The 10,743-nt window shown below is 44.9% G+C and overlaps 1 protein-coding gene across 1 annotated transcript; it reads left to right on the top strand.

The window, feature by feature from the left end:
- Window positions 1-1,907: 1,907 nt before the first annotated feature.
- Window positions 1,908-7,259, top strand: clic1 (chloride intracellular channel 1). Its single transcript, XM_036515617.1, has 7 exons — window positions 1,908-2,136; window positions 2,292-2,346; window positions 4,735-4,844; window positions 5,100-5,225; window positions 5,740-5,846; window positions 6,402-6,583; window positions 7,039-7,259. Exons 2-7 carry the CDS (start codon window positions 2,305-2,307, stop codon window positions 7,198-7,200), a joined length of 729 nt encoding a protein of 242 aa, XP_036371510.1. The 5' UTR covers window positions 1,908-2,136; window positions 2,292-2,304; the 3' UTR covers window positions 7,201-7,259.
- The last annotated feature ends 3,484 nt before the right edge of the window (window positions 7,260-10,743 follow it).

The following is a 10,743-nucleotide window of genomic DNA, read 5'->3' as shown; positions in this document are numbered from 1 at the left end:
GAAGAATAAAATAAACACGTCTCCTTCGGTCCCTCCATTTACCAGTTTACTGATCGAAGATAAGAGAAGAAACAGAACAAGCTACACAAATATCCCAAATTTGAAAAGGTCTTTAATGTGTTTTTTATTCTTCCTTTAAGAGCCAGCGCAAGGCTTTTGGTAGGCAGCACCTGCTCGTGGATCCACTGATTTAATAGCTGTGGCCTGCAGGATCCTTATTAGGGAGGTAAAAAAAGGTGGCTGCACTGCAGAAAGTCTCTGGCAGAGGGCAGCATCTTCCCTTATGTAACACCCCGTGTGTGTGTGTGTGTGTGTGTGTGTGTGGGGGGGGGGGGGGCTGGCAGCAGTGTGGTGTAGTGGCAAGGAGCAGCGCCAAAAGGTTGCCAGTTCAATTCCCTGCTGAGGCACTGCTGTTGTACCCTTGATCAGGGTACTTAACCCAGAACTGGAAATAACCATCGGTATAACACCTATTGCAACCAATGTAAGTCCCTCTGGATAAGAGCATTTGCTAAGTAAATGCACTCCACCTATCTCTGTATGTAATGGTGTTGACGGAGGAACCAGACTGACATTTTCCCCAAACTAGTGGAGAGACCTGTTTCTGTCAGTTTACAGTTGAACATGTAGTTACCTAACTAACACCTGAGAAAATAGGTCAGGCCGTAACAAGCTAAAACCTGCATGCAGGTAAAATCAGTTTAAACTTTAAAGACAAAATAATAGATGTTATCAATTCAAGGGATTCAATCCTGTATACACCAGGGGTCTCACTGAGTTTGGGCTCTGACTGAAAGCAATGATGGTGAAGTTTAAACCTTTCAAAGTCTGCTCTGAAAACTGAAGACTGTTAACATAGAAAATAATGACACTGAGATTCAGTCGAGTGCATATAACTACTTCATCACTGTTGTCACAGACATTTCCTCCTGGTCACATTTCATTTCAGTCTTTTGATTCATTTTTAATTTATCTGATTGACAGTCCGGCAGACAGACCGTGAGACGGGTGAGCGCGACCACGCGTCTTCTGGGGCTACAGGTGGTGGAGGTAATACACCGCGATGAGCTGGGCATTCCAATCAAAAAAGTTCATTGCAAGTGTAGCGTAGCCTACCAGTTTCAGCCACTGGATGTCGTCATTTGCCCAAATTCAAACACATCATTTTCTGTGCTTCAAAAAAGGTTTACATTAATTATTCCATCTTTACTAAGTTGTTTTTGATCAGTTTTACGGAGGTTCATGTTTTCATTGAACATGCGCACAGGCGTATGTGTCAGATGTATAGTACTACAAATGTATAAATCCAGCCAACTTCCTACATGCAACCATAAACATATCTTGAAGTATATGCAATATATACTCATAATTATCTAAAATATGCTATATATATATCAATACAGTCCAATATGCGCGGCTTAAATATTTGACCACTTATGAAATACACTTTTTCAGTAAGGCATTTCAGCAATCCCTAAGGGAGGGGTTTGCCGGTCCCAGCAGTGCCGAATAATTTCACGACTCAATGGAGCACAATTATTCGGGCAATTGAATACCCTCCCGTCCTCTTTTCATAACGTGCCTAGTTATCCGTTCCTCTCGTCCTCTTTCCCGGTAGCCATCCCCCCTCTCTCTGTCTTTACTGATGGTTTTATGAAATTATCATTTCGCTTAGATCGCTTGTTGCCTACACGTTCACAAGCTCCGCAAAGTACTGCTAAGTTTACCATCTGCTCTTGGCAACGGATCTGAGATCAGATTTCCTGCCCCCAAAACCTAACTTCAGCCGTTTTGGTGTAAAATTTGACTCTGATCCAGGATCAGTTGCTAAGGGCAGAAAGTGCCTGCACCTCGTAGACGTCCACCTCCAGGAAATGGGGACTCTGAAAGAGAGGGTGGGGAATTAAGATAGGCGTATGCTACAAGTTTCATTTCTGCACACGAAAGAAACACGAACTCGTTTGTTGAACAGAAAATCGACTGGTGTTATCGTAATAAAAGCCTGTAATTGTTATAAATCATCTTTAATAGTTCTTATCCGAGGGCTTGGCTAGCGACCAAAAATAAGTTTATTTCCGAGACCTTTTGTGTTGGCTGCGCAGCGGAAGAGAACTTCTGTAACTACACGTCTGCAAGGTGAGCCATCGGATTTTATTATACCTCGACGATAAAAACACAAATGTATTAAAAGGCGTTATTTTGCAAACGCGGTGAATCCATTCTGCATATACGTTGTCTGCAGCCTCTTTGTAAATTCTGCCTTTAAACATTTTTTCCCTAAACAATGACAGCATTGAAGAGAACATGAGTGACGAGGGTCGACCTCAAGTTGAACTTTTTGTGAAGGTAAGTACTTATCGTTTCAGTACTCATGATACCGTGGCCATATCTAATGAATGACTTCACTCCTCGCCTGAATTGTTCGTCAGTAATGCGTAATCTGTAAATGCATTCGGAGAACTAAAAGCTTTAAGAAGTTAGCGTGTATCAGCCGACTAACATTAATCACTGATTTGGCATTGGTTTATTGACAACAAAATATATTACGATAACTTATCAGTCGAATACGCACTCCGCAAGCAGTCGAAGCCGTCGCGCCATGCTTTTGAAGGCCGAAATGTTTGAATTATCTTTGAATTATGACCGTTCAGTTTAGCAGATGATTGTCAGAAATATGATGATTGAGTATTCATACGCACGGTCACCATTTCGCCTGTCTGCAAATAATAATACGTTAGAGCTGGCAAGAAACACATATTTCTAAACGCTGCAAGTTTTTTTTTCTGCTGAAAGATGTGTGGGTAATAAGGGAGGCTATTTATAGTAGTCTTGTAAGGGCAGGGCGTTGTCGTTAAATTGTAAAAAAAAGACATAAATCCAAAATCAACACAAACGTTTTTCCCTCGTGGACCAAAACTAGTTCTCATAATGATGGTTCTGTACGGAAAAGTACATTTCCTCTTTTTTTGCTTTCGGCGTGAAAGATGTCGTTGTGAATTTCGAAAGTTTTTTTTTCTATTTCCTGTCCTTCGCTTTGCAGTTCAAACAACCTGCTGGCGGCGAGTTGCGGGAAAAAAGCCGGGAGATGTCAGAGAGACACACATGCTGGCGCTAGTTGAAAAATATATTTAATTGACAGTTGAAAGATGCATTTTCACTTCCTGGTGTATGGTATCAACGTTACACAGCATTTCAGACACATGGCCTGCGAGGGATGCGGCCCGCGTGTCCGTTTCAGTAGCAGACTGGCATGATGGCGTTGGTGGGCATTTTAGTGCAAGTAAACTTTTGAGTCTGTCTCTTTAACAAACAGGCTTCCCGCTAGTTTACTATAGGTTTTTAGAACATCTTTAAATAATTAAATAATCGCACTATTAATATTAATTCATTTTAATGATAATAAACGTTATTTGTCATGCTCTTTTCATAAATTACATGCTTTCCATCCGGGAAATAAAATCCGTATATATAGACAGTATTTCAGCAAAAACAGTTCAGATTTAAGAGCGGGAGTAAACGGTAATGCCTAATCGTTATGGCTGTGTGTGTGTGTGTGTGTGTGTGTGTGTGTGTGTGTGTGTGTGTGTGTGACCTCATTGGGCTGTGAAAAGGTAGAGGAGAGTGGCACGGTTTTCTCATCTGGAGTAGCAGTGTGGAGCTGGGATATTAACCCATGGATTGTGACTGTTGTAACCCAAAGGGTGCTGTTAGTAAGGCATTGCCCCAGTAAATACTCTGCTGTAGAAATGGATGGTGTGGGAAATGGAACATGTGCAAGTTGCCTTGATACAGTCGACCGTTTAGCAAATAAAACGTGTAACGTAGTCGCCATACAATGCATGGCGATCGCTGCAACGGCAAATGCAACTTCAGGCAAATCCTAGATTAAAGGTTCTGATATAACCCATTCATTGTTTTAATTGTTAGTCAGAATGAGTGGACAAGCGATTTTTGTTGAAAAAGGGAAAATGCTTTCCACTGTGTTATTGTAGGGACTGAGGGGTGAAATAAACAGAGGCCAAACAAAGTAAGGATTGATGAAGGCACTGTGGTTAAGAGACGGCAAAATCTATGTCCAGGGATTTTTGTGAAATATCTAAGGTGCTGTCTGTGCTCAGAGGTGAACACACTGTGGAAGTGTAAGCAAGTGGTGGTGCAGGCTTGGTGGCTGGAAAATGGCAGCTAAAATGGGCCTTATGATGGTGCTTTTTCCTATTTTGACAGTGCTTATCGCAGTAGCAATATATTTCATTGATGGCACTAATGATTCAGTGCCCACACAGCTACCGTCCTAACTCCGTTGAATGCATGCTGTGGATACAGTCACCTGCCGAATGAATACATGTAAATGTGAAGGTAAATATAACTCACTCCGCTGATGTCTGGCTGTCAGACCGGGGCTCCATCTCAGTGCCTTCATGGTAGTTTATGATTGTGGCATTTGCATCATTGTAATCATCATCTTGGCGAGTCCACACTGTTGGTCTATGATGTTCAGTGGTTGCTGTTGTGGTACGTGGTGGAGGTAGGATTGGTTGGTTATCCAGCGCTGTGTGAAGAGATGCTGGGATGCTCCTACCACGGCCCACAATGTCATAATGGAAATTGGTGGGTGTTGTGTTTCCTGGGTAACAGTGGCAGCTGGTGGATGTTGTGTTTCCTGGGTAACAGTGGCAGCTGGTGGATGTTGTGTTGTCAGGGTGATAACGGTGGGTGATGTCCCTTGTGTTTCAGGCGGGGAGCGATGGGCAGAGTATAGGGAACTGTCCCTTCTCACAGCGTCTCTTCATGGTGCTGTGGCTGAAGGGTGTCACTTTCAACGTCACCACCGTGGACATGAAGAGGTGTGCCTGACACTCCGTCTCTCTCACACATGCACACACCCTTTGTCACACGCTTTGTGCCTCTGTATGGGCCTCTTTATGAGCATGTATGTGCATGTAAGATTGTGTGTGTGTGTGTGTGTGTGTGTGTGTGTATGCGTGTGTGTGCGCGTGTATGAGCGTGTGTGTGTGTGTGTGTGTGTGTGTATGCGTGTGCGCGTGCGTGTGTGTGTGTACGTGTACATGTAGCCACTCTCCCCCTCTCTCTCCTGGCAGAAAGCCCGACATCCTGAAGGACCTGGCTCCCGGAGCTCAGCCCCCCTTCCTGCTATACGGGACAGAGGTGAAGACCGACACCAACAAGATCGAGGAGTTCCTGGAGGAGAACCTCTCCCCCCCCAAGTAACCACCCACCCCCTTACAACCAGCTCTGCCCCCATGCCCTGCCCTGCCCCCTCTCTCTCTCTTTGCCTCTCTCCCCTTGTCTCTCTTCCTCTCCTTTTCTTTCTCTCTCTCTCTCTCCCTGTCCCTTTCTCTCTCTCCCCTTGTCTCTCTCTCTCTCTCTCTCTCTCTCTCTCCCTCCCTCCCCTCATCTCTTTCTCCCTTCCTCTCTCTGTCTCTCCCTCTATGTATGTGTGTGTATCCTTCCCACCCTCTCTCTCTCTCTCTCTCTCTCTCCCTCCCTCTCTCTCTCTCTCTCTCTTTCTCTCTCTCTCTCTCCCTCCCTCTCCCTCCCTCTCCCTCTCTCTCTCTCTCTCTCTCTCTCTCTCTCTCTCTCTCTCTCTCTCCCTCCCTCTCCCTCTCTCTCTCTCTCTCTCTCTCTCTCTCTCCCTCCTCGTGTGTCAGTGCAGTGAGTACGGTGAGCATTCCAAAGTGAAGGAATCATTTTAACTCAAACATTTTAACACCTCGCCAGGTATCCCCGCCTGGCCGTCCGAAACCCCGAGTCCAACACCGCCGGCATGGACGTCTTCTCCAAGTTCTCTGCCTACATCAAGAACTCAAACCCGCAGCTGAACGACAGTAAGGGAGGGGGGGGGGGGGGGGTTGGGAGGGACGGCAGGAAGGAAGGGGGTCTGAGAAGGGGGGTTGCCTGGCTGTTTTTGCTGAATTCCCCGGCTCCCCCGCCATTATTTATTTATAGATGTAATTGTGTTGCAGAGGCTGTCTTGGCTCTCTGTGGGCCATGTGCCTGGCTGTCACACAGCGTCACACTCCACTAGGCTGGCTGCCGCACCAGCACCCCCGAACGGGGCCACTTGTACTGCGCAAACACCCGAGCTCAAACCACACTGTGACCCTACCTGCAGAATCTGAAACACAGCCACAATTTTATATGCGCAAATGAATGTAAAATGTTTTGTACAATGTATGTATTTGTGCAGGTGTGTGTGGATGTGTGCGTTGTGGGTATGTGTGTATGGACGTGCATATGTATGTGTGCATTGTGTGTGTGTATGTGTGTGTTGTGAGTGTGTTTATGTATGCATGTATGTGTGCGTGTATGTATGTGTTATGAGCACGCGTATGCGTGGTCTGTGGCTTTGCCTGCTGTTTTAACCCATCCCTGTCCGGCAGATCTGGAGAAGGGCCTGCTGAAGGCTCTGAAGAAGCTGGATGACTATCTCAGCACTCCCCTCCCTGACGAAATCGACGAGAACAGCGCTGAGGACGTGACCACATCGTCCCGCGCCTTCCTGGACGGACAAGAACTCACACTGGCAGACTGCAACCTGCTGCCCAAACTGCACATCGTCAAGGTGCTGACCTCTCCCTCTCGTTCTCTCCCTCTCGTCCTCTCCCTCTCGTCCTCTCCCTCTCGTCCTCTCCCTCTCGTCCTCTCCCTCTCTTTCTCTCCTTTTCTTTCTCTCGTTCTCTCCTTCTTTCTCTCACTCTCTCTCATCCTCACTTTTTGACCCTCTCTCCGTTGGCCTTCATTTGAACTGAATTCAGAGTGTTTATTCTGTACTAATCTCTCTCTCACCCCTCTCCCTCTCTCTCTCTTTGCCTCTCTCCCCTTGTCTCTCTTCCTCTCCTTTTCTTTCTCTCTCTCTCTCCCCCCCTCTCTCTCTCTCTCTCTCTCTCTCTCTCTCTCTCCCCCTCTCTCTCTCTCTCCCCCCCCCCCTCTCTCTCTCTCTCTCCGCCTCTCTCTCTCTCTCTCTCACCCTCTCTCCCTCTGTCTCTCTCTCCCCCTCTCTCCCCCTCTCTCTCTCAGGTGGTGTGTCTGAAGTACCGTGGTTTCTCCATCCCTCGCTCACTCACCTCCCTGTGGAGGTATCTGGACGCAGCGTACGCGCGAGAGGAGTTCTCTTCCACCTGCCCCAACGACTCTGAGATTCACATCGCATACGCCTCTGTGGCTAAGGCACTCAAATAGGAACACTCACACACTCACACATACATACACACACACACACACACATACACACTTACACACACTCACACACACACATACACACTCACACACACTCACACACACACACTCACACACACACTCACACATACACACACACACACACACACACACACACATACACACTTACACACACTCACACACACACTTACACACACTCACACACACACATACACACTCACACACACACATACTCACTCACACACACACACACACACATACGCACTCAAACTTGCACGCTGCTTGCTCTTCAGAACACGCTTGTGCGTAGCTGTAGAAGGCTTGCTCCAGCCCAAACGGCTCTGACACAGACAGGAGCCCCAGGGATTCTGCAGCCTCTGCACCGCCTCTTTCTCTATCTCACTTTCTTTTTCAATGTTTCATTATCAGTCCAAATTACATGGCAGACAGGTCAGGGCCCCCACGTCTGTCTGCTTCCTGTACGTCTGTCCATCCGTCCCTCGAGCTACTGAAAGGTGTGAAAGCGTGCGTTTCCTTCAGCAGAGAGCGGACACGCCCCTTTTGGCTCACAGCCCCGGCCCAGCCCACCTTCAGCCATATTGGTCAGATATTTCACTTCCTCTTCCCCCGCGGGAACAGGACAGGGTTGGGTCAGCAGGGCAGAGACGTTGAGAAATCGATTGCAGAAATACGGAAGCGTGTAAAGCATTGGACACGTGGTGGAGTGAAGGAGCCCGCGTTCAGAGAGACAGCGCGCCTTTCAGTTAACCAGCTGACCGGGCCTCAGTGGGCCAGGTGACCACTTCTCTCACCAGGCCACTCTGACTTCCCTCAACCTCAGCCTAACTGTCAAAACTCCTGTGAAGATCTGTGTTTGAGCATCAGCTGCGGCCCCACGTACAGGAATTGGCTCAATTGCTCAGTCAGTAGCCCCTGAGTCTGTCCCAGAGTGCAGCTCCTGGTGGTCCTGATGCAATGTAGATAGCACACCATTAGCATTTTAGAAGGAGGGTATTTCATAAGAGTGTGTTTAGTTAGAGTATGTACGGAAGCCCCCGCGTTTTTGTGGCGATACCAACATTGTGGCTGTTTGAAGTGAACTTATCTATCAAGTGCCTACACCGGTGCATTGGCGTTTCTAGGTTAAAGAAGGATGTTCGACATGTTTGGGCTTTGAGGGATTTTGGTCACAGCAAACTTCTCCCCGATTCATCCTTGCACTTTACTGAGCTAAATCAAACTTTTTCTTCTTAGTTTTATTCCCTCATCTTTAATAACTAAACCATCCGTGATATTGTGTGAAGTAAGTTTTTTTTTTTTTTTTTTTCTGTCAGCTGTCAGTAACCATACCGTCCTCATCCTCCTCACCACAGGGTGGCACTGTAGAGCAAGTTACTATGACTCAAAAGGGAACACTGTTACTGAGAAAGAGAAAAGTCTGTCCTTTTAGACAAAAATGAAACTTTCGTCCATTTAGAGTTGTTGCAAAGACTGTGGTTTTGACTATGTGTATGAAAGGTCCTTTTAATTTCAAATTCAGGAAGTGGCAATGGATTGATTTTTTTAAGTTAAGGTGTACAGGGTATATAACATAATGACAGTGCCACAGTCCCCTTTTTTAATGGTGACACAAAGGAAAGGGTTGTGACATTTATTGGCTTCTCTGTCGAGAGATTAACTCATTTGACAGAAACGAACTTTTCAAAGCTACTCAAAAAGCAGCTAGTTTGCCTTATGATTATCATTCAGCATGCATATTAGACCTTGAATTAAATTTAATTTTCCCTCAAAATGTCAAGAAGTAGCTTAACACAAACCCCCCAGGGAAAGGTTTTAGCTGGAGTCTCCTTGCGATTGATCTTTGCAAGTCTGGGTAGAAGTTCTTGGCATGCACAAGCACTTTCCCTGGATTCCACCCTTCTGGTAAAACCAGAGAGCGTGTCTCTGAGACACTGAGGGAGATGCTTTCTTGGCCAATGAGACTCCAGGCGCCGTTCCTCCAAGGTTCTGGTTAAACCAGTTTTGCATCCAGCGTGGGAACATGTTTAGGACCTGGCATGGGAAGCCAGCTTGTACAGTGATCTGAGCAGCTGTGGGAAATATGAAGATGTTTATGAAGAGGGAACCCAGAGTAAATGTGTAGTTTATCAATGCAAGCCGACACCATTTGGATAACCCCTACAAGGGGGGGTGGGAAAAGCTTGGCATGCGAATCAGACTCTTTCCCTGGGTTTACAAGGGTAGTCCTTTATATTTCAATCTAAAAATTATTACAGAAACCATCCGACTGTTCAGCCATTTCAGATTTAATCATTTGTGGAAAAAGAGAATGTCATCCAGGTGGTGATCACACAAAATTCAAGTGCTGTCTGAATTGTCGCAATTCTGCTGTGTTGAGTAGGTATGACAGGGTGACAGGTGCAGTCGGGTGACAGGGTAGATCAAAGTTTGCTTGGAGGGGAACCAAAATTCTTCAAAATGTAGAAATGCATTGCTGTTAATAGACTGAACACAATTTGTTGTTTTTTTTTCTAGAGTTTTAACTAGTGGCCAGAATTATCCTATGTTCTGCTTTACCCCTATTCACTTTCATTCCTGCTTCTATTAATGCTACACATTCAAAGGGACCAAGTCAGTTTAATTGCAGTGCAGTTTTTATTGTGGTCTGTATTTTTATTAAAACTCGTTTCAGTTTTGTTTTTTTTTCCTGCTGTAGTGTTAGGAGTGACTTCAGGGCTGTTTTCTGTCCTCCTTTCATCCTTTCTTTTCTGTTGTTTTTTCATTCATTTCAGATATCTCTCCCCTTAATCCCCCTTTCCTGTCTCTATCCTTCTTATTCAGTTCTTTCATCTTTTTTTGTCACTTGTTCCTTGCCAGATGTTTCACACAAAAACTCTACCCTCCCTGAAAGTCAAAGGTAGTTGCACTAAGCCTTTTTAGGAATATCAGAATACCAACCTGTCCATTCAGTTTTATTAGACATGTTCACTGCAGTCAAACTTACAATTAAATGTTGTTGTTATAACTGTTTTGTTGCTTAGATCAAAAGATTTAAAAGCTGTAATCTTAAGAGGTTTCAATAAAAGAAGGAAAATAACTTCAAGTGACTGTATTTATCCTTACAATGTGTCTTTATACATGACAAAATTGTAGTGTTACATTAGTTCAATTTTAAGAATTTATATACGTGTTATAATAAGATAGATAGATAGAAGAGAGGGTAGAAAATGGACATTTATGAGTTATTTTTAGTGAGAAAATCATGTTAGCATTTTATGTATATATTTTTTCAGTATAAATCTGTATGATAGATTATTAAATTAACATTTGCAGTACATGTCTGTTTTGTCATTTTGGTAATATAGCATATTTCAGACACTAGGTGGCAGTATGACTGTTTTAGTCTGTGTGTATCTGAACCTCTCTGTAATGATGGACAATAAGGCATCCTGACCCCTAGAGTCAGAGAAACTGTAATTACCTGATTACTAAATCACTGATTTGGACCAATCAAAGTGGTTTTTTTTTTTTTTTCAAGGTGTCCCT

This window comes from Megalops cyprinoides, chromosome 21 (assembly GCF_013368585.1).
Source record: "Megalops cyprinoides isolate fMegCyp1 chromosome 21, fMegCyp1.pri, whole genome shotgun sequence".
NCBI lineage: Eukaryota > Metazoa > Chordata > Actinopteri > Elopiformes > Megalopidae > Megalops > Megalops cyprinoides.
Note: the sequence above shows the minus strand (reverse complement) of the source record. Positions and strands in the feature narration are given on the sequence as shown.